The sequence below is a fragment of the Emys orbicularis genome, chromosome 7, assembly GCF_028017835.1.
Source record: "Emys orbicularis isolate rEmyOrb1 chromosome 7, rEmyOrb1.hap1, whole genome shotgun sequence".
In the NCBI taxonomy this organism is placed as follows: domain Eukaryota; kingdom Metazoa; phylum Chordata; order Testudines; family Emydidae; genus Emys; species Emys orbicularis.
In genome coordinates this window covers 3,752,812-3,779,190 of record NC_088689.1, presented here as the reverse complement: position 1 = coordinate 3,779,190, position 26,379 = coordinate 3,752,812, and the positions used below count along the sequence as shown (strand labels likewise).

Sequence of the window (26,379 nt, the reverse complement as noted above, 5' to 3'; positions counted from 1 at the left end):
TTAATTATCACAATAATGATGATCAGGGCTTTTTATGTACTATTCATGACTTGTCTATCTTGATAATATGTAAAATGATTTTCTCCTAAGTATGGATTTTCCCCCAAGTGTGGCTGTGATGTTACATCTACCCTAGATGTTAACAAGAATACATAGTTAGTTTTTGTATGGTCATATAGTCTGGTCACAGCACACGTTTGTTGCAATTGTGAGTATACTATGAAATTCAAATTTTAATTTAACCCATTTAAATTAACATTAGGTGCAGGAAATTTCCTATGTGTGTGCGCCTTAAAAGCAAGGCAATCAAAACTTAGTGTTATTTTTTTTAAAGATAAGGTTTCTCCTCCAGTCTTTTTTTTTTAAAATCAAATGTAAAAATTAATATATTAGTACTCTTAAAAGGTGACTGAAAAGTGCTACAAACTCAAGCCTCAGTTCAGCAGGGTACTTAAGTATGTTCCTAACTCTAAATATGTGAGTACTGTAGTCCCACTGACTTTCTGGAGGTATGTGCTTAAGTCCCTGAATTGAGGCGTTTGCTGGACTTCTAGATACAGCGCTAACTGTCCTTTTCAGGCTCAGAGCTAAAGACAGTTTTGTAACATCTCTCATAGCTTGTTTTATTGGAATTAATCACTTTAATCTGTAAAAGCATAACCAAAATATGGGTAATTGGAGATCTTAGACAGTCCTCAACAAATAAAGCTGGTCTTTGTAATCTTCTACTTTCCATCTGCATACTAATTCAGTTTGACTAGAGTGTTAGAAAGTACACTCTGGTTACATCACCCTTAGGAAACTATTTTAATTAACATGCATCCGACGAAGTGGGCATTCACCCACGAAAGCTTATGCTCCAATACATCTGTTAGTCTTAAAGGTGCCACAGGACTCTCTGTTTGTTTTAATAAAGACCATTCGCCGTACATCAGACTCCTCCTTTCAACATCATCTCTTTGGAACCTAAAGAAACTTCCACAAATAAAAATAGGAACCATCATGCGAGTCAGCAATAATTTCCTTCTCTTCTGGGAAGAGAGTGTAGATGGTGCTCATTCCATTACTTTTGAGTTAGACTGTTATGGGTTCTGCCTCCAGTGGCAGGACTTCAGGAGACCGGCTGTGGGGCTTCTGGCCCCCCAGCTCTGGCTGCTGGTCCCTGGCTCTGGTCCCAGGCTCCTGCTGCTATGTGGCAGGAACTGTCCCTGGGTGCTGACTTCCTGGTCCCGGCTGCATAGCAGTGGGCTCCAACCCCCGGCTTCAGCTGTGCAGACCCTGCTCTGACGATGCAGCAGTGTGCGCTGACCCCCGGCTCCGGCCATTCAGGCTCAACCCTGCCCTTGCCCCCATTGCCCTGGGCCCTCACTGCCTTTCCCCTCTGACCTCCCCATCCAGGGCTTAATTTTCCTGGGGCTTGCTGAGAAAAGTAATATTAACAAACACTTTTCACAGCAGACTTACTAACTAGCTGGGAGGCTGTGGTAAGTGGTACTTGTATGTTGTTAGTATCACGTATCATTTATCACAGCCTCCCAGCTAGCTACTAAGTGTGTTGTGAAAAGTGATATTAACAAACATACAGATATCAGCAAAAACAACGAGGAGTCCTTATGGCACCTTTATTTGGGCATAAGCTTTTGTGGGCTATAACCCACGTCATCAGATGCATGGAGTGGAAAATACAGTGGGCAGGTATAAATACACAGCACATGAAAAGATCGGAGTTGCCTTACTGAGTGTGGGGGGGTCAATGCTAATGAGGCCAATTCAATTAGGATGTGGATGTGACCCATTTCCAACAGTTGACAAAAAGGGGTGAATATCAACAGAGGGAAAATTACTTTTTGTAGTGCTGACGAGGCCAATTCAATCATGGTAGATGTGGCCCATTCTCAACAGTTGACAAGAAGGTGTGAGTATCAACAGAGGGAAAATTATTTTTTGTAGTGACCCAGCCACTCCCAATCTTTATTCAGGCCTAATTTGATGGTGTCAAGTTTGCAAATTAATTCTAGTTCTGCAGTTTCTCGTTGAAGTCTGCTTTTGAAGTTTTTGTTGTTGAAGAATTGCCACTTTTAAGTCTGTTGTTGTGTCCAAGGAGATTGAAGTGCTCTCCTACTGGTTTTTGAATGTTACAATTCTTGATGTCTGATTTGTGTCCATTTATTCTTTTGCGTAGAGACTGTCCGGTTTGGCCAATGTACATGGCAGAGGGGCATTGCTGGCACATGATGGCATATATCACATGGGTAGATATGCAGCTGAACGAGCCCCTGATGGTGTGGCTGATGTGGTTAGGTCCTATGATGGTGTTCTTTGAATAGATATGCGGACAGAGTTGGCAATGCAGTTTGTTGCAGGGATTGGTTCCTGGGTTAGTGTTTCAGTTGTGTGGTGTGTAGTTGCTGGTGAGTATTTGCTTCAGGTTGGGGGGCTGTCTGTAAGCGAGGACTGGCCTGTCTCCCAAGGTCTGTGAGAGTGAGGGGTCGTCCTCCATGATAGGTTGTAGATCCTTGATGATGCGCTGGAGAGGTTTTAGTTGGGGACTGTAGGTGATGGCTAGTGGCGTTCTGTTACTTTCTTTGCTGGGCCTGTTCTGTAGTAGGTGACTTCTAACCCAGGAACCAATCCCTGTAACAGACCGCGTTGCCAACTCTATCCGCATATCTATTCAAGGGACACCATCATAGGACCTAACCACATCAGCCACAGCATCAGGGGCTCATTCACCTGCACATCTACCAAGAGTTGGTGGCCATACTCTGAGGCCACCAAAATCTTTGTTGTGAGGACCCCTCCACTAAGGGCAGGTCTACACTTAAAACAGTGCGACGGCGCAGCTGCAGCGCTTAAGTAAAGATGCTTCTACGCCAGTCAGTGTAGTTAATCCACCTCCTTGAGAGGCAGTGGCTATGTTGACGCAAGAAGCTCTCCTTCCAACGGAGCACTGTTTACACTGCGGGTTTGGTCGATATAACTATGTTGCTCAGGGGTGTGGGTTTTTCGCACCCCTGTGTGACCTAGTTATACTTATATAAGTGTAGTGTAGACCTTGCCTAACAGTAATATGTCACCAATTTTTATATCCTGCTTTACAAGACACTCTTTGGCTAAATGTTCTGACAAGTGTGTTGGGTGCGCCCTATGCCAGTTGGCACAAAGGGGCTATTAGGGTCAGAGGTCTCAGTCCAAATGGAGGCCCCATTGAGCTAGGTTCTGTACAATGACATGTTAAGAGAAAGTCCCTGCTCCAAAAGGTTACAATTTAGGTAGACGAAGGAAGGGGTAGAATGCAAAACAGACAGTATGTGACTTGTCTAAGATCACAGAGCAGGTCACTATCAGGGCTGGGATAGGAACTCAGTTCTCCTGAATCTAATCCATTGTTTTATCCATTAGACCACACTGCTTCTCGTTTTACTATCATATTTTTTTTTCCTGGTTAGTGGCTGAGATTTCTGTTTCAATTAAAGGATTTAATCCTTGATCAGGGTAGAAAGCATTGCTTGACTGGCTCCTTTCTGAAAGGACGCAGAAGTTAGAGCTGGCCAACTTGCCTATCTTGAGTCTCTCTTGTGTGGGTTTTCACAAGATTTAATTGTCACCCCTTTTGATAGATAGGTATTTGGGTGATGAATGCAGCCAAAGCAACACTCTCTCATCACTGCACTGACATTGAGTTTTGTCATCTGATCCAAAAGGGGAGTCTTTCTGCTTCTGTACTGTCTAACTGAGGTTGGGGTCTGAAAAAGGGCTACCTGGCTAAAGCACAATCCACAGAAGATGGAGGTGATACTGGTTGATTTGGAGTGACCTCTAGAGAAAATGGTAGAGTTTTTATCTATCCTCTTGAAGGTGGTTTGTTTTTGGTTTTGCCAGCTTCTTATAGTAAGATATACAACATATAGTTCATGTTGGATTGCAGTTGCTGCACATAAATGTCAAATAGCAGCAGTGCCCAAAAGTTTGCTTTTGAGGGAAAGGGTGCGTACGTTTGGCAAAGAGATTCCCCTTGAATGTGTACCTGGTCAGATAGAGACAAGGTGGGTGAGGTAATATCTTTTATAGGACCAGCTTCTGTTGGTGAAAGTGATTAGTTTTGGAGGTTATTCAGAGCTCTTCTTCAGGTCTAGGAAACTTACTCAGGCCAGGACTACACTATAGACCTATATTGGTATAACTACGTTGCTCAGGGGTCTGAAAAATCCACACCCCATAGCGATGTAGTTATACCAACCTAACCCCCTGTGTAGATAGCGCTATGTCAGTGGGAGAGCTTCTCCTATCAACATAGCTACCGCCTGTTGGAGAGGTGGATTAACTACACTGATGGGAGACGCTCTCCCATCAATGTAGTAGTGTCTTCAGTAAAGTGGTGCAGCTAAGCTGTAGTGCTGTACATGAAGGCAAGCCCTCAGGGCGGGTCTACACTTAAAATGCTGCATCTGATACAGTTCTACATGGGAAATTATTGATGATGGGAATTAATATGAAAATTGAAAGGTGGATAAGGAACTGGCTGAAGGTAAGACTACAGTGAGTCATACTGAAAGGTGAACTGTCAAGCTGGAGGGAAGTTACTAATGGAGTTCCTCAGGGATTGGTCTTGGGACAAATCTTCATTAACATTTTTATTAATGACCGTGGCACAAAAAGTGGGAGTGTGCTAATAATTTGCAAATGAGACAAAGTTGGGAGGTATTGTCGGTACGGAAGAGGACCAGAATATCCTACAAGAAGATCTGGAGGACTTTGAAAAGTCTAAAAACAAGAATTTTTGCTGTAAACTGGGGACTTATCATTTGGAAGAGACAGAGGAGGAGAAAGACCTGGGTGTATTGGTTGATCACAGGATGACTATGCCAATGTGATACAGCCATGAAAAAGGCTAATGCAGTCCTAGGATGCATCAGGCGAGGTATTCCAGTAGAGAGAGAGAAGTATTAGTACCATTATACAAGGCACTGGTGAGACCTCATCTGGACTATTCTGTGCAATTCTGGTCTCCCATGTTGAAGAAAGATGAATTCAAACTGGAACAGGTGCAGAGAAGGGCTACTAGGATGAACTGAGGAATGGAAAACCGACCTTATGAAAGGAGACTCAAAGAGCTTGGCTTGATTAGCTTAACCAAAAGAAGGCTGAGGGGAGGTATGATTGTCGTCTATAAATACATCCGAGGGATAAATACCAGGGGGGAGAGGAGTTATATAAGTTAAGTCGCCAATGTAGACACAAGAACAAATGAATATAAACTGGCCATCAATAAGTTTAGGCTTGACATTAGGCAAAGGTTTCTAACCATCAGAGGAGTGAAGTTCTGGAACAGCCTCCCAAGGGGAGCAGTGGGGGGCAAAAAACCTAACTGGCTTCCAGACTGACCTTGATAAGTTTATGAAGGGGATGTTCTGTTGAGACTGCCTACAGTGGCATGTGACCCATCTGCGACTGCTAGCAGCAGATATCTCCAATGGCCAGTGCTGGGACACAAGATGGGGAGGGCTCTGAGTTGTGACCGAGAATTCTTTCCCATGTGTCTGGCTGGTGGGTCTTGTCCACATGTTCAGGGTCTATCTGATTGCCATATTTGGGATTGGGAAGGAATTTTCCCTCGGGTCAGATTGGGAGAGACCCTAGGGGTTTTTCTCCTTCCTGTTTAGCATGGGGCATGGATCAATTGCAGGTTTAAACTAGTGTACATGGTGGATTCTTTGTCACTTGAAGTCTTTAAATCATGGCTTGAGGACTTCAGTAGCTCAGCCAGAGGTTAGTGGTCTATGACAGAAATAGGTGTGTGAGGCTTTATGGCCTGCAATGTGCAGGAGGTCGGATTAGATGATCACGATGGTCCCTTCTGGCCTTAAAGTCTGAGTCTGAGAAGCGTCGCTGTAGCGCTTAAGTGAAGATGCTCCTATGCCGATGGGAGAGACCTCTCTGGTCGGTGTAGTTAATCCACCTCCCTGAGAGGCAGTAGCTACGTCGATGGGAGACGCTCTCCTGTACATGGTTTTGTGTGTGTATATTCAAGGTGAAGTGGCCCATTACCACCGCTCCAGTTATAGGGAGGAAAAGAAGGCGGGGGGGGGGGAAGCAACTGGGGGGGGGGGGGTTGTTAGTGGATTATAGATTGTTGTAATAAGCCATAAATCCAGTGTGTCTATTGAGTCCATGATTTTTAGTGTATAGCAAAAATTTTAATTTATGCTCCCAGGCTATCTTTTGAAAGTGTTGTGCTGGTTTCCTTTGACGATTAAGACTGATAGGTCAGAGATAGTGATCGCTTTGTGAAAAGCGTTCACCCACGTGTGATGTAATGTTTTTTTGTCTCTTATCACTTTCCTGTGTGAGTACATTTGACAGCGTAGTGATTGTCTGGTTTCACCCACATAGTTGCTATTGGGGCATTTAGTGCATTGGATGAGGAACACCACATATTGTGCTAGGCATGTGTAGGAACAGTGGATCTTGAAAGGTGTGTTGTGCGGGGTGTTGATCATTTTACAGTAGAAATAGATTATTGGATAACAAAGAGCAAAGGCAGTGTGTTCAGAGAGGAGGAGGTTGCAATTGTAAATCAGGGATGTTTTAAAAACTATACCTAAGTATCTCTAGAGCTTGATCAGCAAGACTGGTTGATTGAGATTTTCAGAGTCGAATGCAGGGGTTTTAGCCACACAGATTCAGTCAAAATTAATGGAAGCAGTGTGGCTAAATCCCCTAATCAGCTTTGAAAATCTCATCCTTAAAAAATGACCACTTAGTACCAGTGTTCCCTCTAATTTTTCCCACCCATGTGCGGAATGAATTTTGTTATGTGCACCATTATGGACGTGATGTGTGGCACATCACCTTCATATCGGTGCACATAACAAAATCCATATTGTGGGGTGGGGCCAAGAGGTTCGGAGTGTGCGAGGGAGCTCGGCTGGGGCAGAGGGATGGGGTGCAGGGGAGTGAGGGCTCCGGCTGGGGGTGCAGGCTCTGGGGTGGGGCCAGGGATGAGGGGCTCAGGGCTGGGGCAGAGGGTTGGGGTCCAGGGATGTGAGGGCTCTGGTGGTGCAGACTCTGAGGTGGAGCTGGGTATGAGGGGTTTGGGGTGCAAGAGGGGGCTACGGTGGGGAGAGAGAGGACTCCCTCCCCCCCCAGCTCTTTCTCCCCACAGCAGCACCTGGGCTGGGCGGGGGTACCTCTCCCTGCCGCGGCAGCTCCGGGGCTGGGGCCACAGGATAGGTGCCCCTCCCCTGGCCCCCACAGGTCCGGCTGGGACTGGGTTTGGGGAGGGGTTCCCCACGACAAGTCCAGACTGGGGCCAGGCCGTGCTGTGCTTCCCTGGCCGCAGCTGGACCCCAGCTGGGTCTGGGCTGGGGCCGGGCCGTGCTGCCCCGCCCAGGCCCCGGCATAGTTGGGGCTGGGGGGCCACCCGGGCCACGGCAGGTCTGGGCCTGTGGCATAGTTGGGGCGGGGGGCTGCCCTGGCTGTGGTAGGTTGGGTGCCGGGCTAGGTTGGGGCGCCCCCTCCCCCGGTCGTGGCAGGTCAGTGAGTAGGTTCCCCGAGTGCCTGCGCAGCGCTAAATAGGCTGCTGCGCGGCCGCACAGCTTACAGAGAACTTAGCTTAGTACTTTTTATAGTTTCTCATACCATTCGGAGTAGGAAAAGGAATTCTGTCATCTGCTTGTTTTTTCAAGGCTTTATACTGGACAGAATGCTATTGGAACTTAGTTTTAACACTTACAGAAAATTTTGTAACAAATGGGTAAAATATTACAGGATTTCAGTTTTATTTGTATTTCCTACAGCAGCATTGATATCGTGAAAACTGTATATTTAGGCTATAATACTTCTGTTTCCTTTTCAGAAATCAGTCTATTACCGATTTCTTCAAACCAGCTCCAAAACAAGGTAAGTTAATCATTGTTATGAAAGATCTTTCATACATGAGTTTTCCTAAATTATACAAGTGCAGAAATCTAACTAAACTTATTTCCAGTTGTGAAACTTCTAACCTATAGAAGACCTTAGCTGTATAACCAGATGTTTAAGAAATGTTGCTGATCAGTTTCATTTTTATGTTTTGGGCATGAAAATACTGTTTGAAATAATTTACATAGTGCAAGTGAACATTGAATTGCTTAATAGTCTGTTCAGCTGGTGAGAGAGAAAGATGGAGTAACAAAAGGTGTGTTCTTAATTCGGGTTAGTTAACTAAACTAGCAGTAAAGAGACAGCAACTCAGTTTTTAACTCTGGTTAGCAGGTTGGGTTAGTCTCTAGGGGCATGATGTTAAACTCAAGCTGCTAATCCAAATTAGTTTTTAACTTGGGTTAACAGCTTGAGTTCAACCCCACATTCCCATAGAGGCTTTAACTCAAGCTGCTAAAGAGAGTTAAAAGCTGAGTTGCTGTGTCTTCACTGCCATATTACCCAGAGTTGGCTAACTCTGGTTAGTTAACCTGAATTAAGGACATACCTTTTCTTTATTTGACAGTAGGTTCTGCATTGTTACTTCATATTTTGTGTCTAAAAGCTTCTTTATTTCTCTTTGTAATAGTGTGGTGACTAAATTATGCATAATTAATTTTTATATTTTGTATCTCTTTAAATTTGGCAATAAAGACAGAATTGTATTGTGTTCTCCGGACAAAAGAAATGTAAAAAATGGGGATGTTGAACTGTCGGTCATACGTACAGAACGATTTGAAAAGAAAATATCATCTCAGAAGAAAACTAGAAGGGAAAAGATTCCAGTCCAATCACCAAACAAGAGTCCTGTAATGGATGACTTATTGAGAGGAGCTAACAGAGAGAAAAAGGACAGTCCAAAAGTTTTAGAGAACAATAGAGCATGCCTGGTGCTAAGCACAAAGTATCCGAAGGTTGTGGTTCGAAAACTCCTTATGTCTGCAGGCCCTCCCAACTATTCCTTGACAAAAAAGGATACGACCAGTAAGAGAGAACAGGGGAGGAATGAAAAGTGTCCAATTAAAACAAGAACACCGTTTTATGAAAATGGTAGGGAACAGCGGATTGACTGTATGGATCTAGAGGAGGCCAGTTCAGATGCCAGCAAATGGGTTTCAACATCAGAAGCTGACGTCTTAAAAAACTATGCCAGAAGTAATGGTAATGTGAACAATAAGCCTTTGTGCCAAAAAGCTGGGCATTCCACAAAGCTCCAGTACAGCCCTGCTGAGTCTCAATATTGGTTACCACTGGAAACTTACTGCAAAGAAGGAGAGCAGAAGAGACACAGAATGGAACAGTCTAAACTGCAGCCCTTCAGTCCAGTAAAGGTATTCTTGGGAACAGGTATATCAAACCAGGTATGTCTGCAAGTGTCAATAAGGGCCAAACCTCTGACCAATATTTTAGGTGAATGTGATTACATACAGCATATATTACATAGTATTGTCTTTTTAAGCAAAGCATTGCTAAACTGATTAATAGCTATTTTTAGGTTAGTCAGAAATAACTAGCTTAAAAGTTACCTGCTCAAAACACAAGACTACCCAAGCTAGGTATAAGTTTACTTGAACACACCAAATCTTGAGGACCCATCTGATAATTCATAACCTTAAGTCATAACCATTGAGCAATAGGAAGGGACATTAGCTCGCTTCCTGGCAGCAGTGGTCTGCTTTCATTCTCAATTTTCAGTGTAAACAGTGCTTTGATGGAAATTGCAGTCCCCCTCCCAGTGGTAAACTTAAATGCAAAGGCAGATGTACTGATGCTGGAAACCAGTACAAGTATGCAAAAATAATATAAAGTGAAGTATATTGATTTAACTGATGGCATTTTATTTTTAAAAAAAGCTTTTTTTGACAAGGTAATTTTAGGTGAAGCAGTGATCCTCTCTCCCTGTATGCCACTTTTTAGGTATTTACAACTTTAGAATTAAGGCAGCAGTTCTCAGACTGGGTGGGGACCAAAGTGGTCATGACCCCATTTTAATAGGGTCACCAGTGCTGGCGTTAGACTTGCTGGGGCCTGGGGCTTCATCCCTGGGCGGTGCGGCTCTGGCTTCGGCTTTAGTCCTGGGCGGCGGGGCTCAGGTTACAGGCCTCCTGCCCAGGGCTGAAGCCCTTGGGCTTTGTCCCCCCACCTGGGGTGGCAGGGCTCGTGCGCGCCCAGGCTTTGGTTCCCCCTCCTGGGGTCATGTAGTAATTTTTGTTGTCAGAAGGGGGTCGCGATGCAATGAGGTTTGAGAACCCCAAGTTAGATGTGAACCTTACAGTCAACAGAAACAAAAAATAGTTTTAAATAAATGGAAACGGCATTGGTGTTTTTTTTCTAAAATTTAATACGGCATTTATTTCACCAACCAACGAGCCCTGTTTAAAAACACTGTCAGGCTCAAACAAGTAACTTCTTTTTCATCTTATTAACAGGGCAATGGATGTCTCTTAAGAAAAAGATCAAGCTCTGCTTCATGGGAGACTGCCTCAGGTAGAAACCACAGTGCTAATGATGTAGAATTAGTTGGAGCAAACAGGTTACCTCATTTTAATGATTAATAAATGACAATGGCTAGATTCCTTTTGAAGTTTGAATACTGCTTGTATGTGCATGGAGATGAATTGAGACTCATAATTTCATAGAGGCTCATCAGTAACTAAGAAACTAAACCTGAAACTTTACCACAAATATATATATATTTTTAAGTAATATCAATTAAACAAACCTAACTGTTTCAGTATTGCAATAGTTTGGTCTGTTGTGGCAAAGTTTAAAAATGACTTGGAGCTGATGAAAATATTAAAATACAGTATATAATTAAATGGTGCTGTAGCCATGTTGGTCCCAGGATATTAGAGAGATGAGGGCTTTTGTAAACTCGAAAGCTTGTCTCTCTCTCCAACAGAACTTGGTCCAATAAAAGATATTACCTAACCCACCTGGTCTTTCTCTAGTAGATAATTAAATCAGGCTATGATGTTGCAGAAATGACCTGTGTTATCAGTTTGCTATAAAAGGATTAAGCGTGAATTCCTAAAACTTTTAAACATAGAAACCACAATACTGATTCAAGACTAATTTGGAAATGCCACCTTTACTGTTGTAGTTTTACAACTTTTGTCTTTTCAATATTTAGGGGGAAAAAAAAGTTTTACTTTTTAATTAGGGCTGTCGATTAATCGCAGTTAACTCACGCATTTAACTCAAAAAAATTAACTGGGATTAAAAAAACTAATCGTGATTCATTGCACTATTAAACAATAGAAGAATACCAATTGAAATTTATTAAATAGTTTTGGATGTTTTTCTACATTTTCTAATATATTGATTCTATTACAACACAAAATACAAAGTATACAGTGCTCACTTTATATTTTTTATTACAAATATTTGCACTGTAAAAATGATAAACAAAAAATAGTATTTTTCAGTTAACCTCATACAAGTACTGTAGTGCAGTCTCTTTATCGTAAAAGTGTAACTTACAAATGTAGATTGTTTTGTTTTTAGTAAAAAAAAAAAAAAAAAAATGTAAAACTTTAGGACCAAGTTTGTCTACGTTTACGGGAGATACTTCTGACTGCTTCTTATTTACAATGTCACCTGAAAGTGAGAACGGGCCTTCACATGGCACTTTTGTAGCCGGCATTGCAAGGTATTTATATGCCTGATATGTTAAACATTCATATGCCCCTTCATGCTTCGGCCACCAGTCCAGAGGACATGCTTCCATGCTGATAATGCTCGTTAAAAAAATAGTGCATTAATTACATTTGTGACTGAACTCCTTGGGGGAGAATTGCATGTCTACAGAACCCGAACCACCAAAAAAAGAAAATCAGCCTTCTGCTGGTGGCATCTGACTCAAATGATGAAAGTGAACATGCGTTGGTCTGCTCTGCTTTGGATCATTATTGAGCAGAATCCGTCATCCGCATGTCTTCTGGAATGGTGGTTGAAGCATGAAGGGACATATGAATCTTTAGCGCATCTGGCATGTAAATATCTTGCGATGCCAGCTACAACAGTGCCATGGGAATGCCTGTTCTCACTTTCAGGTGACATAACCAAGAAGTGGGCACCATTATCTTCTGCAAATTGCAACCAAACTTGTTTGTCTGAGCGATTGGCTGATCAAGAAGTAGGACTTAGTGGACTTGCAGGTTCTAAAGTTTTACATTGTTTTATTTTTGAATGCAGTTATTTTTTGTACATAATTCTACATTTGTAAGTTCAACTTTCATTATAAAGAGATTGCACTACAGTACTTGTATTAGGTGAAATGAAATACTATTTCTTTTGTTTTTTACAGTGCAAACATTTGTCATAAAAATAAATATAAAGTGAGCACTGTACACTTTGTATTCTGGGTTGTAACCGAAATCAATATATTTGAAAATGTAGAAAACATCCAAAATATTTAAATGGTATTCTATTATTGTTTAACAGTGCGATTAATTGCGATAATTTTTTTAATATATTGCTTTCCTTTTAAATCATAATTTTGTACTATTCAGTATATAGAAGTTGCATAAACTGAATAAAAAAAGATGATTAAACCAAATCAGTAAATCCTAAAGTGATTCCATTGAAATCAGTGGAATTATTTTGAGTTTACGTTAGAATTAAGGCTGTGAGTCTGTCACAGGTCACGAAGTCACAGATTCCATGACCTACGTGACTTCTGCAACCTGTGCTACAGTTTGAGTGTGTGGGAGGGGGCTAAGGGCAAGGGGGTTGGGTGGTGTGGGGGCCACTTACCTTGGGGTGGGGTGGGGTGCTCCCCGGCTCCCACTGGCGTGGCCCTGCAGCTCCTAGGCAGAGGAGGGGCCAGGCACCAGGCGGCTCTGCTTGATGCGCATGCCCGCAGGCCCCGCCTCCGCAGCTCCCATTGGCTGTGGTTTCTGGCCAACGGGAGCTACGCAGCCAGCTCTTGTGGCAGGACTGGGATCAGCACGCGGCGCCCTCTGCTGCCTAGGAGCTGCAGGGACTCACGGAGCTGGGTAGGGAGCCCCTGCCAGCCCTGCAAAAAACCCCAGCACCCCCCCCCCCCATGAATTTTTGTTGACTGCCTTTGACCTGTCCATGACTTTTACTAAAAATACCCAAGACTAAAATGTAGCCTTAATTAGAATAAATAAGAGCATAATTTCGTTCACTTTGTGCATAGGTCACATCACTTGATCTGTGTTTTAAAATGCACAGATTCATACTTACCTAAAAAGTGAACATCACAAAATTAATTCATAGTTGACCATGTGAGATATTGTCTGTTTACTAAATATCAAAATATAGCAAAATACACAGTGCATGTTAGAGCACCAGTTTACAAAATAACAGTGCTTTTGCCCAGCTCTCTGTCTCAGGTGTCAAACTTAGCTTTAGAAGAAGACATCCTTGGGTCTCTTTTGAAGTTGGATGGACTTACCGCCAATAGCTTTATATATGGTAGCATTTTCTAATCTCTTCCCCTGCGCGCGCCCCCCCCCCCGGCTGCCAGAGGTGATAATGCTTAATTAGAAAGTTGGAATTGGACCAGGACCCAGAAGATCAGTACCTATATTTTAAGAGAATCTTTATCCAAAAGGGAATGGGATCTGTTAAGTGTGTATGTTACTGTCATACTTTTAATTCTGTTGTTTTCAAAATCAGTTTTCAGAAACCCAGATATAAATAAATGTATTTAAAATAAACTACTTCAGACTTATGGAAACTTTCCTCTGTTCTCAGACATGATCCCTCTTCCCTTAGTCTGGGTTACTATCAGTCCAACATATTTTAATTCTAGCATATGGAGCAGGTGCCCCAATATGATACTGAGCTCCTTTCTTAAAAGAAACTGTTCTTATTTCATTGCCAAATTAGTTACAAGTAGTAATGCACCTGTATAATCTCAACTAAAGATAACTGATCTTAGCCTGAATACTGTGCACTAAGTGAGAGAGTTGCTCTTTGTGCCCAAACATTTTGTCAGTTATGTCATTAATGAGGAACTAACAGCTGTCTTAGTACTTTTTAAAAGAATGTTGAGACAGTTTCACGTGATGCACTGAAATTTTTACAAAATATGAAACTTTTTTCAAACTTTTTCCACAGATGATTCATCTCAATCAAAGCAGGTTTCAAAACCTGAAGTTTCTTCTCCAGGTCTATCAAGATGGTCATCTGAAAAGGCTGTTAATATATGGAAAAATCAGTCATTCCGCCTTAACTCAAAAATTTCTTCAGCACTGTCCAAACAAAAAGACTTTACTGGAAAAAGAAAAAGGATATCTATGAATATGGATTTGAAAAGTTCAGGAAAACCTGTGGTACAAACTTTGAATGAACCTCATTTCAGCAGGTCATCTGAAAAATGCAAAAATAGAAAGTCTGAATTCATTAAACATGTTGTACTAGTCTCTCCAGGTGATGGTGTTCTGCAACTAAAGGATGCTGCTATGTTGCGTAGAGAAGACTTGTCTCTTTCACAGGAATATTTTGACATAAGCCACAAAAAGGAAAAAGATAAACCCACATATGAGGAATTATCACCTTTATATTCTGGACACTGTGCTAATAAAAATGACCAAATCTATGTTGCAGATACTAAAGAAAATCCATTGCAAGCAACCCGCTCACATTTCCTCTTAGAAAAGCCAACATCTCTTTCTCAGGAAAAAGCTACTGTAAAGACTAAAACTCAGTCAAACACAGTGTGCACAGAAGAAATGAAATGCTTACATTCTTCTTCCCACATTCAAAGTGCTAGTTTATCTCAGGTATTGGAAACTAAGAAAGCGCAAAAGAGAGTGAGACAGACTGAACCTATCCTTTGTAAAGATGATAATGTACAGCTTCCCTCAGATTCTCACAAGAATTTTACTAAATCAAAAGAGAACACTGTAAAGACTTCAGAAGATAATTCTAACTTGCCTTCAGTGGAAATTTTTGAGAAGCCTGTATTTTCAGTAAAGATTGGCAAAGTTGTTGCACGTTCACTGTATTTTGAAGATGGATGTTCAGCTAATAGCACTAGTTCTTCACAGATTTCAGATGAGTTGAACATTGAAAGCGCCAACATAACTTCCGTGTTGAATAGAAAATTAAGCAACAGTTCTGATAGTGAAGATGAGAGTTTTGACTGTAATCTGGACAGCGATGAAGAAGAAATGCTCTTGCCACTGCAAGATATCCTGTCCTCAAGTTCAAAATCACATGTTGGAACTCCAGAGGGAGCTTGTCTTGAGGATCTTTCGCAGGACACCTTGACTCCATCACCCAAACTTCCTGTAAGTGGCTAAAATTTTTTTCATCTGAGTCAAATTTGTCAGTGTTTGTTTCTTCTGACACTTCAGTGTTTCCTATAAAAGAAGAATCTCTTCTAAAGTCTTGTGTCTGGCTTTAAAACTGGGTAGTCAGTTCTGATCCTATAACTTCCTTCTATTGTGTATTATACCACACTCGTACCTATGCTATCTGAGCATTTGCGGAGATTACATAAAGTAAATAAGCTCCTTTGGCTCTCTTCCACTTGAGCATATTAGAGGTTTCAGGAACTTTGTTTTCCACTTACCCTTCCCGTTAAAACAGAAATAGGCTTTACATTTTCATATTGTCTTGAATGTGGCAAGATCCTTCCTTGGTCAACTTCAATTCTTTTGGGAGTTGAGTATTTGTTGGGCTGGCTGCTGAGTAAGATGTTCCCCAGTCTCAAGAAGTTCATCCACCTTGATGAATTTAAAAGTAGTTGCGGTGTTCCCTCTAATTTTTCCCACGCATGTGCGGAATTAATTTTATGTGCACCAATTTGGAGGTGATGTGTGCCCTATTGGTGCACATAACAAAATTCATGCGGCGGGAGTGGGGCCGAGGGGTTTGGAGTGTGGGAGGGGGCTCAGGGCTGGAGCAGAGGGTTGGGGTGTGGGGGGTGAAGGCTCTGGCTGGGGGGTGGGGCTTGGGATGAGGGGCTTGGGGTGCAGTCTGCCCTGGGCTACAGTGGGAAGAGGACTCCCCGCAGCTTGCTCTCCCTGCAGCAGCGCCTGGGTTGGGTGGAAGAGGCACCTCTCCCCTTCCCGGCTGTGGCAGGTCCGGGGCTGGGTTGGGGCCGGGGAGGGGGCGGGGTTGGGGCCTGGGGAGGGGCACCTATCCCCTGGCCATGGCAGGTCTGGGACTGGGGGAGAGGCATCTCTCCCCACCGCAGGCCTGAGCACCTGCGCAGTGCTTAATAGGCTGCTGAGCGGCCACGCAGCTTAGAGGGAACTTGGTTAGTGAGCTTGAAGGCTCAGGTGGTTGACCTGTGAGCATGAAGTGTTCTTTGAAGTGTATCAGACCATCCTATTGAGGGAGCCTAAATTTCAAGGAAGCTGAGAATACTTGGCAACTTGCAAGAGGGGCCAGGACTCGTCCTGCAGTCACTTCTCCTTTTTTCCTCAGTCTGTCCGTTAGGATGAATCCCATCTTACAATTTCCATGGGTATAATGGGGATAACTTAAGGTTAGCACTTTACAAATTATTTGTTCAGTAGCACAGCCTGGCAAAAAAGCTGCTTTTTTTAAATTTAAAATTTTATAATAAAATATAAAGGAGGGTTAACTTTAAGCACTTCTAGCCTAAGACTTTCCTAATGTAGTGCTCCTAACAGAAGGCTAATTACCTTGAAAACAGCTGATTTTTTTTTTTAAAACCTTATTTATAAGGCAACTTTGACTATCATGACTACATAAAAATTTTATTCTGTTTCTAACTCTTGAAATAATGGGAGTGGGGGAGTGGGGGTGCTGTTTGCCTTGTTTCCTGAAAAAACACAAATATAATACATGTAATGACCATTAATTAGAGGCACATACTAGATCAGATGTTTGGTCGCATACATTTACTGCAAACATTTTTCCTAGTATGTGTCTGTAGAATTAAATGGACACTACAGATAAATAGTATGTTACTCAAGAATTGCCATGACCATATCTTTTGTGGGATAGTCTCCTGTTTTTTGTTTTGTTTTGTTTTTTAAAAAGGGTGCGCACACAATACAGAACAAAAATCAGAAGGGGGGGGGGGGGGGGGGAAGGCTCCTGAATTGTGCTAAAGCTATCTCAGGCCAAATTTCTAAATGCTAATCAAATGCAGGATCTGGTAAAAATGCTTCTTCGTTCCCCACCAAAATGTTCCTTTGAGCTTCTGTGATAGGACCCACCTGGCTCTGAACCCTGTGCCCAGTGTTTTAGACTCCTCTATTCTATTGACTAGCCTTAATTCTCTTCGGCCCTTATTTGGTAAAACCTGGCATCGCTTCCTTAAGAAGTGAGCAAGTGTATTTGCTTAACTTTTATATGGTGCTTTTCACTGCAGTATCTGACATGCATTTTACATATCGGTTAAATGAGGCTTAGAGAGGTTGTGATTTTTTTGCCCAGTGTCACCGTAGGAAGCTTGTAGTAGAGCTGAAAACAGAACTAAGATCTGAGATGGTAAGACCAATGTTTCATCTGCTGGTCGGTGCTGTCTGTCAGAGAGAAAATGTTTCTGCTCTTTGCAATTAGTTGTGTAATCTGTCAAATGGGGCTCTTTGGCTTAGATTTTATTTTTCAGGATCTCCTGTATGTTTCTAAGTGCAAATTCATATAATATGTCTTCTTGAGCAGAAGGATTAAATTATGTCTAGCCGTGAATCCTCTTAAGAAGACTGTTTTCCCCTTTTATTAAAAAAAAACTTCATACTACTTCATTACAGCTTTCTAAGATTCCTGTTGTGAGTCAAGTGTCTTATGTGAACAGCCTAGAGCATCTCTTGAAGGAGAAGGAAGAATCCAAAAGGTTAGCATGTTTATTATTTTAAGGTAAATCTAATAATACTTGTGAAAAATGCTAAACTTGCTTGTGGAATCATAGGTTCTTTATTCCTCCCAGAACTGGCACAGCATGAGCAGTGGCAAGTTAAGATTTGACTACTGCTGCCAATGTGCCTCAGTCTGTACCTAGAGGGACCACCTGAATGTGTGTTAATGAGACTGTCAGTAAAGGGACATAGTGTTAGTTGTGGCTTTTGTGATTTTTACTTGTCCTTAGTCTCATTCACGTTCCTATCAACTCCCTTATTGTAGGCCATCAAACAGCTGCTAGGCAGGCATGAAATAAAATTACTTGCATAGACTTTTTACTGTAGCTGCTTCTGAGCTGGTTGCTGTTATAGAGGTAGGCCTATCAGACTCTAAAATCTTTCTTGCTGCCTACTAAGATCACAGCAGCCAGTTTGGTGGGTGCAGTCAATTCGCATCCTTCCAAGATGTCCTTAAGGCAAAGGTATAGGCTGGATGTGTAGTGATGCTAGTTTGTAATGATGGGAGGGGGTACTATTGAAAGTCTAGCTAGTAACGAACATGATCCTAGAAGTAAATTCAAAAGCTGATTAAAGTAATAGAGTATTCTTCCCATTGATCTTTTACTTGTCAGTAATAATTTCTTGATATTATTTACAAATAGGATCATACAGCTATAGTAGTCTTCATCAAATTTTTGTTTTAAACTGATATACTCAGAAGAGTATATTCAGCAAATTTTATCACATTATAATGTGCTTCACATGATGCTTTAATCCAAGATCTGAACTCTAATCTACAACGGAACATACTTGTTTGTTGTAAAAATGGACTAGCAATAATATAGTGTTCTGCTCTTGCCTCCACTGCAGGGTAGATGAACTAGAGAAGCAACTACAGGAAGACATACAGGAAATTAGACTAAATTCGTCAACTGGAGAGGAAGAGCAAGAAAACTCTGATGAAGATAGAGATCTGTCAGAAGAACACAGGTTTTTCCTCTTTAATATCACCTAAATCTGTTCTTTAGTTTCTTTAGTCTCCCACATGGGCACGCATACTCAGTGTAATGTTATTTATGTCAGTGGTTCTCAACCTGGGGTCTGGGCCTCCCGGGGGGCCGCAAGCAGGTTTTGGGGGGTCCACCAAGCAGGGCCGACATTAGACTCACTGGGGCCCAGGACAGAAAGCCAAAGCCCTGGGCTCTGAGCCCCGACATCCAGGGCTAAAGCCGAAGCCTCAGCAACTTAGCTTTGTGGGGCCCCCTGTGGCGTGGGGCCCTGGGCAGTTGCCCTGCTTTTTATATGCAAAAAAACAGTTGTGTGGCACAGGGGGGCCGTGGAGTTTTTATAGCATGTTGGGGGTGACTCAGAAAGAAAAAGGTTGAGAACCCCTGATTTATGTGGCTGCTGTCACCTTATCCCTGTTACCTCTTTGTTTTTTAAAATGCAAGCTCCTCCTTTTTCTTCAGGGTCCTACATAATTACTTGGCAATAACTGTATTGAATCTAGGCTAAAGAGGCTTTTCAGTTTAAGGCTGAAATGTTCATCAGCCAAGGATTAAACTTTCTTAGACAGGAAGTACCAATTATCTAAGTTCGCAAGAATAATTGTGTGTATTACAGGGCATTTATAAAGAGGTTTTCGGTAGTATCTGATGCCATTCCTGATTATCATCCTGGAGAAGAAATATTTCACTTATCAAATTCTGGGGAAATCTTCAATCAGCATAACCTTGATTTGAGGAATTCTGGTTTCATCCCTCAAAATCCTATAGAAAAACTTCTTCTTAGGTAAGGATATCTTTTTTTCTATGTTGTTGCCCTTTATTTGGAAGGCTGTCATAATGGCTAACTCTTTCTGAAGAGAAAAAAAAAATATTTGGATGGAAGTGAGTTCTGCTTTAACTTGGAAAACAGTGCTAACCCCTTTATTTGGAACTGAGGTTTTCCCAGAGGGCTTTACAAAACAATTGTACCACTGCTTGAAAGGAGGCTTTGCTGTTTCCTCCTGTAGGTGGGAACCTGGGTCTCCTGCCTAGTGGTTAGGGCTCCAGGTGGCAGCTCCACCTCGTGGGCACAGTTCCCGAGTGGCAGCCCTACCTTGGTGCAGTTCTCAGATAGGGAAGGGAACCCCGGGCCCTCCCACTTCACTGGGTTCTGATCCAGGGCCCAGGCGGTTGGTTTGGCTTCACTCACCTGGTAGTGCCTTGCATCAACCTCAAGCCAGCTTCCCTGGGTCACTTCCTATCTCCTTCTGCATCCTCGCTGGCTGTCCCTGGGGAGTGCTGCCTTCTGGGCTTCCTGCTCTAGTCCGAGTCTATGGGTGCTAGGGTGCTGTGGCTCCTCTGTTCCTTGACTTGGTGCGGTATTGGGTCACCACCTTCCCTGGAGCTCCTAGAGTATATCCTTCTCCGTGGCCTGCCAGCCCCAACTATGCTGTCTGGCTGCCTTTTCAATCCCATCTCCGACCCAAGAATGCTGGGCACAGGCGGAGGTGCAGGGCCTCCTGAGCCCAGAGTTGCTCCTTAACCCCCGCCTGTCTAGTGAGGGGTTTATAAACCCAGTCACACCTCCTCAAGGCTCATTGAACAACCTACTTCCATTTTTCATTAGCATGGATGAAGAAGGATTCAAGATGGAGGGCTTCCCCCTGTTTTTGTTGGCTCTTGGAATCCTTGGCCCATGGAATCCTTCACAAGCTTGACAGTTTGCTAAGGCAGAACTGAAAAATACAATACAATGAATGAAGAAAGTTAGCTGCTTGGGTATGGGAAGACCAAGAAGATAGGGTCTCATAAAATGGACTCTGAGCTGTAGTACTTGTTGCACACGTTTGTAGAAAGATTTCCATGCTAAGGAGGAGTTAAACAAAAGTTTTTACAACTTAATCATTATGTTCTGGGATGACATGAAACCTAGAATCCTTCGTGTATCTAATCACGCAGCCCATCAGAACTAGTTGAGCCTCATTGACAAAAACCCTAGGACTGATTTAAGCCTATGGCTGTCTTGTCATGAGAAAATTTGGAAGAAATGGTAAGTCAGTCATGGCAAACTTCTTTCATTCTCTTTCCCTTACAGGGAGGTGGCACTTGATTCTTTATTTGTTTTCCATTAGCGTTTAGAGGCCCCAACTGGATCTGAAACCTAGGTGTGTCACGCACTGCACAAAGATCTAATGGGGACAGTCCATGCCAAGAAGAGCTTGACATCTCGATAGACAAAACAAACCATGTTGTAAGGGAAATAGAGGCGTGAAGTGGCCTGTCTTAGGTCACATAACACCAGCTGCAAAAAGAACCCAATTCTTCTGACTCCTAATCCAGTTCCCTATCCACTGGACCATACTGCCTTCCAGAGGAAGGGGAGGGAAACCAAGGCTCCAGCAGCTTCTCTTCATTCCCTTTTGGGGAAATAAACAGAAGTGGTTTCTCTTCACCTACCATCAGAGGATAAAATTAATAGGGACCTAAAAAAGTTACAATCTGTGGCATCCCTACCCCTATTTATCAAGGCTTAATCATAGAACTAAGATCCTTTGTATGCCTGTGTAACCCACGAGAGCAAAATTTCCTCATACTTTAAATACACATCACAAAAGCCACAGCTGACACTATGCCCCTTTGATAGTTCAATAAAGATCAAAACTCAATTTTAAAATTCTAACGTTTCACTATTCAGTTTTTAATTTTCCTTTTGCATTTCTCTTAGCTTGGGCGGGAAATTAGACTATGCTGCTGTCTTTTTATTCTTTTTTAAAGTTAGTCAGTTTCATCTCCAGAATCTCTTGTTTTATGATGCTGTGGTATGTGGCTTTTAACCACTGTAGGAAAATATTGGAATGCAAGTAGTTGTCAATCTTTTCTGTGTGGTTTTTTTAATTTTATGAAACCATTTCCAGAATAGAGACTGAGGTGATTGGCACTTTCAGTTTAGAGAAGGGATATGGATATATATCTATCCATATATATATATATCCATATCCATATCCCTTCTCTAAACTGAAAGTGCCAATCACTTATATAATATATATATAAAATGATAGAGGTATACAAAATGATGATTTGGACATAAGATAAATAAGAGCATCTAGTTTTCCTTCTTTCTCATAATATAGGAACAAAAGATTCAATAGGATTGTAATTCCACAAGTATAAAACTGATGAAAGGAAATACTACTATGCATAATTAACCTGTGAAACTCTTACCACAAGTTGTTATAATTGAGGCCAGTGATTCAGCAAATTAGACACTGATGATAAAAAATACATGGTTATATTAGATGGTTGCTTAGAAGGGGTAAAAACACACATGCTTCAAGGTATAAGCCAGTATCTAATTAGGAAGACACTTCATCTATGGGCTTATTTCACAAGTGTTCACTATAAAGTTTCTTCTGTTTTTCCACTAAAGGAACTGGTAGCACCTACTTTCAGAGGCAGGATACTGGACTAGAGGGGCCACTGGTTTGATCCAGATTAGCAGTGCATATATTTGGTTATAAAAATAGAATCCAAATTAGTCTTAGAATTTGTTTCTTTATTAATAGAGCTAGTACACTGTTTAAAAAGTAGTGCTTTAAAACAGCCATATCTTAACAATTATGCCTTTTAATGAAGACAAGTGAATATTTGAAAGCAAATTATTCTTTGTTAATCTTAAAATTTTCAATGTATATTATGACAATTGAGAGAAGACTAATTGCTTTAACATTTGCCAACTGCATTTGAAAAGTTTTTTTATGAATAAGGCCTTGTCTAAACTGCACAGTTTTGTCAACAAAAGTCAGCAAAACAGTAGCGGTATACACACTGAAATGTTTCTCCTGCTGATGTAATTCCCCTGCTATGCTGACATAATAAAACCACCTTGAGGAGCGACATAGAATTTATTGCGATGTAGTTAGAGAGATGCAGGGTCACTTGATTATGTCTCCCTAATTTGCCTCCAGGAGGTGTTTCACAATACCCCTCGTGACTGCTCGGGTCACCAGTTTGAAGGTACACAGGTATGCACCCCTCCCCTGTTTAAAGGCCCAGGAATTTTTGATATCCCTCATTTACTGGGTGTGCATCATCCCAGCTGACCATGCTGGCTTTATGCAGCAGATGCGTTCCTGCGTGGAGCACGCAGGAGCTGTTAAATCTGCTGAATATAGGGAGAGGAGGTTGTGCAGTCGCAGCTTTGCACCAGCCGTAGGAATTTCAATACCTATGGGCTGATTGCTAATGACATGCAGGAGAAGGGGCACGAAAGGGACACGCAGCAGTGTCATGCTAAAATAAAGTGCCTGAAGCAGGCGTACCAGAAGGCAAGGGAGGCTACCCGTAGCTCTGGTGCAGCACTGAAGACATGCCACTTCTATAAGGAGCTGAATGCCATCCTCGGTGGCGACCCCACCTCCACCACCAAGAGTCTCGTGGATGCTTCGGGGGGACTGGAGGCAGCTGACTCAACCCTGATGAGGAGGTGGAGCTGGAGGATGCTGTGGAGCACACGGCAGCCAGTGCCGTAGCAATTCAGGACCTCTCTTCCACTCTGGAGGGGTCTAGCCAGTCCCAGCACTCTGGCTCTGCACAGCACTCTGGCTGCTCAGAATCAGTCATCCACACCTGAGGAAACTTTCCCCCTTTTGATTCGCAAATATTATGGAGAGTACAGCAGCCGTAATGACCATTGGAATATTTTCCTCATTGAGGTCTAACCAGCCAAAAAGACAGCACCAGTGACCTTCTAATTGGCCAAAGGAACGTTCAGCAGTCATTTGGCACCAGCTGAACCTGTTGTTGAAGTGCTCCTTTCTGCTGTCACGGTTCCTGGTGTAAGGCTTCATGAGCCATGGGAGCGAAGGGGTATGCGGAGTCTCCAAGGATCACTATGGGCATTTGCACCTCCCTCATTGGAATCTTCTGGAAAGAAAGTCCCAGCCTGCAGCTGTCGGTTCAGTCCAGTGTTCCGAAAGATCCATGCATCATGCACCTTCTCTGACCTCTCCAGGTTGATGTCAGTGAAACAGCCCGTGTGATGCACCAGTGCCTGCAAGACCATGGAGAAGTCGCCCTTTTGGTTGATGTACTCTGTTGCAAGCTGGTCAGGGATCAAAATTGGGATATGCGTTCCATCCATTGCCCCATCGCAGCTAGGGAATCTCATTGCCTCAAAGCCATCAATTATTTCCTGGACATTACCGATAGTCACAGTTCTTCATAGCTGGAGGCAATTAATGGCCCTGCACACTTGCAGCACCTATGGTGGACTTTTCAACTCCAAACTGATTTGCGACTGACCGGTTGCAGTCTGGAGTTGCCAGCTTCCACACAGCAATTGCCACTCATTTTTTCCACAGTGAGGGCAGCTCTCATTCTGGTGTCCTTGTGTCTCTGTCTGGGGCGAGCTCCGCACAAGGTTCCAAGAAGGTGGCTTTACGCATCTGAAAGTTCTGCAGCCACTGCTTGTCATCCCATACATGCATCACGAGGCGATCCCACTACTCAGTGCTTGTTTCCTGAGCCCAGTACCGACAGTCCACCGTGGCAAACTGTTCCGTGAATGCCAGCAGCAATCTTGAATAATTTGTTTCCATGGCAGATTGCAGGGCAGGCATCACCGATTCACTCTGTTCTGCAGCTCATGAAATACTGCAGGACCAGCTGCATTGTGTTCGTAATGCTCATCACCACAATGGTCAACAGCTGAGGATCTATGCTGTCAGGAACAGGTGGTGGGCACACCGTTTACAAGGGCTATTGAAAAATCATGGGAAACGAAGTAGGAAGTCCATGGAATGATGGGACGGAAAGAATTGCATCACAGGATGGCGAGCACATCCCCATGATGCACTACGATCCATTTCCAGAGCTCCCAGCAGCAGAGGGTGACAAAGGGTGGTGAGTTGCATTGTGGATAGCTATTCCACTGTGCAATGACTGTGGACATGCTCAGCTGACACAAGTAATGTTGCATGGACATGCTCCACCAATGTTATTAAAGCAACTTATGATCGTTGACAAAACTTAAGGTGACTTAACTCTGTAGCGTAGACATGGCCTACAACTTGTATTCATCAGGAATGTAGTGAAAAGAATATCTGTAATGGATGTTTCATAAACTCAAATTCTTGTTAAGTGAGATCTTGGGAAAAAATATTGTTTTTTATGGTTTTGGAGATATCAATTTTATCACCACATTGATTCCTGTTCTCTTTCTTATTATTTTCTCAGATCAGAAGTAACACAGCAGCTTTCTTTAACAACTCAGGGTTTCCTCAGTTGTGCTTACAGTTGTACACCGTGCCCCATACCAGTTTTAAAGTGGCTGTTTCAGGTAAGATCATTACTATTTTCCACTTCTCCTAGGTTAGATTATACAATTATAGTCATGATTAGTTTATTTGGGGACCAAATGTGATGCAAACGTCATACAGTTAGAACACCCAAGATTCTGAATCTACTAGATCAGTTTCTAATTTTAAACCTAAATCACCCTCTTTCTGGATCCTGATCTGTCCTCCAATCTGAAATATTTCAGCTGCACCGCTCTTCCTGCAAACACCAGAGACATTTCAGACATTGTGGGGTTCCGGGGCTTGGCCATGCCACTTCTGTCTTTTCATCTTCCTGGCATTACAAACAGAATAGGACTTCGGCAATCCTGCCTTATTCTTTAGAATCCTAGTGCCTTAAATCTTATTTTAGGGGCAACAGAAAGCTCTCTTCCGTTTTCCCATCCCTGCTATCCCTTTTAGGAGATCAAATTTCTTGTACCCAGTCTGTCTAGTAGGACCACCTGCCAAACTTCTTTTTTCTCCTCTTCCCTCCCCAATCAAGGCAGAGCAGGCCAAACAGAGCAAGTGGAAGACCAGTAGATGCTCTTTCTGTCAGGAGTCATAGAAGGGTTAGGGAGCTCTGGCACACCTGCTCCCATTCCATAGAACCTTATGCTGGGGAAGGGGCTCTGACTCTGGACAGCAAATCAGGGTTTCCATTCCCTTGTGACCTTTCCACCATTACCAGCAGGCTTCTGTCGAGACCCTCAACAGGGGTGGTTCTGTCCTGAAACAGGCCTAAGGGTGGAATATCTCAGCTATCATGTGGCTACTATTGACTTCAGACATGTGGGTACAGGAGTCTGTACAGCCTAGATGTTCTCTGGAGCTCCTCCACGCCCTTCATTCCCTCTTTAGATCCAGAGAAATATTAAACCGACTGAAGGAGACCTTTCACTTCTATAGTTAAGGGCCTTAAAGCCTGTCTTTCGTGATAAAAGATGCTCAAGGCTGTAGTGTATATTCTCCACAGTAAAGAACAGATTATGAAGAGTTTGAGCTGTCTTAGACCTCAGGAGAATGAACAGGTAGATGAAGGCAAAGTTCAAGATTCCAGAAGGCAGGAGCCCACTTACCACATTCCACAGTGGCCTTAGGAAAAGACGTGAACCACCATTTAGGAAATCTTCAGGGTTGTCTTTATACCTTTTAAAAAATAAAAACTTACTCCCCAGTTCTCAGCAACAATATTCAGAAAGATGGTCCCCAAATGGATTAATACAGTACTGCTGGTTTTAGGAAATGCTGCTCTCCCACCTTACCAATTTTTCTTTACTGTTTGCTACATCTCAAATG

The 26,379-nt window shown here is 42.7% G+C and overlaps 1 protein-coding gene across 1 annotated transcript in view; it reads left to right on the top strand.

The window, feature by feature from the left end:
* SLF2 (SMC5-SMC6 complex localization factor 2) overlaps positions 1 to 26,379 on the top strand; it is a 47,244-nt gene that overhangs the window by 3,909 nt on the left and 16,956 nt on the right. Inside the window, exons 2-9 of the mRNA XM_065407958.1 lie at positions 7,859 to 7,902; positions 8,617 to 9,323; positions 10,392 to 10,449; positions 14,056 to 15,230; positions 17,673 to 17,755; positions 18,630 to 18,749; positions 19,383 to 19,550; positions 24,980 to 25,082. Of these exons, the coding sequence (XP_065264030.1) occupies positions 7,859 to 7,902; positions 8,617 to 9,323; positions 10,392 to 10,449; positions 14,056 to 15,230; positions 17,673 to 17,755; positions 18,630 to 18,749; positions 19,383 to 19,550; positions 24,980 to 25,082 (2,458 nt within the window). The remainder of the gene's footprint in view (positions 1 to 7,858; positions 7,903 to 8,616; positions 9,324 to 10,391; positions 10,450 to 14,055; positions 15,231 to 17,672; positions 17,756 to 18,629; positions 18,750 to 19,382; positions 19,551 to 24,979; positions 25,083 to 26,379) is intronic.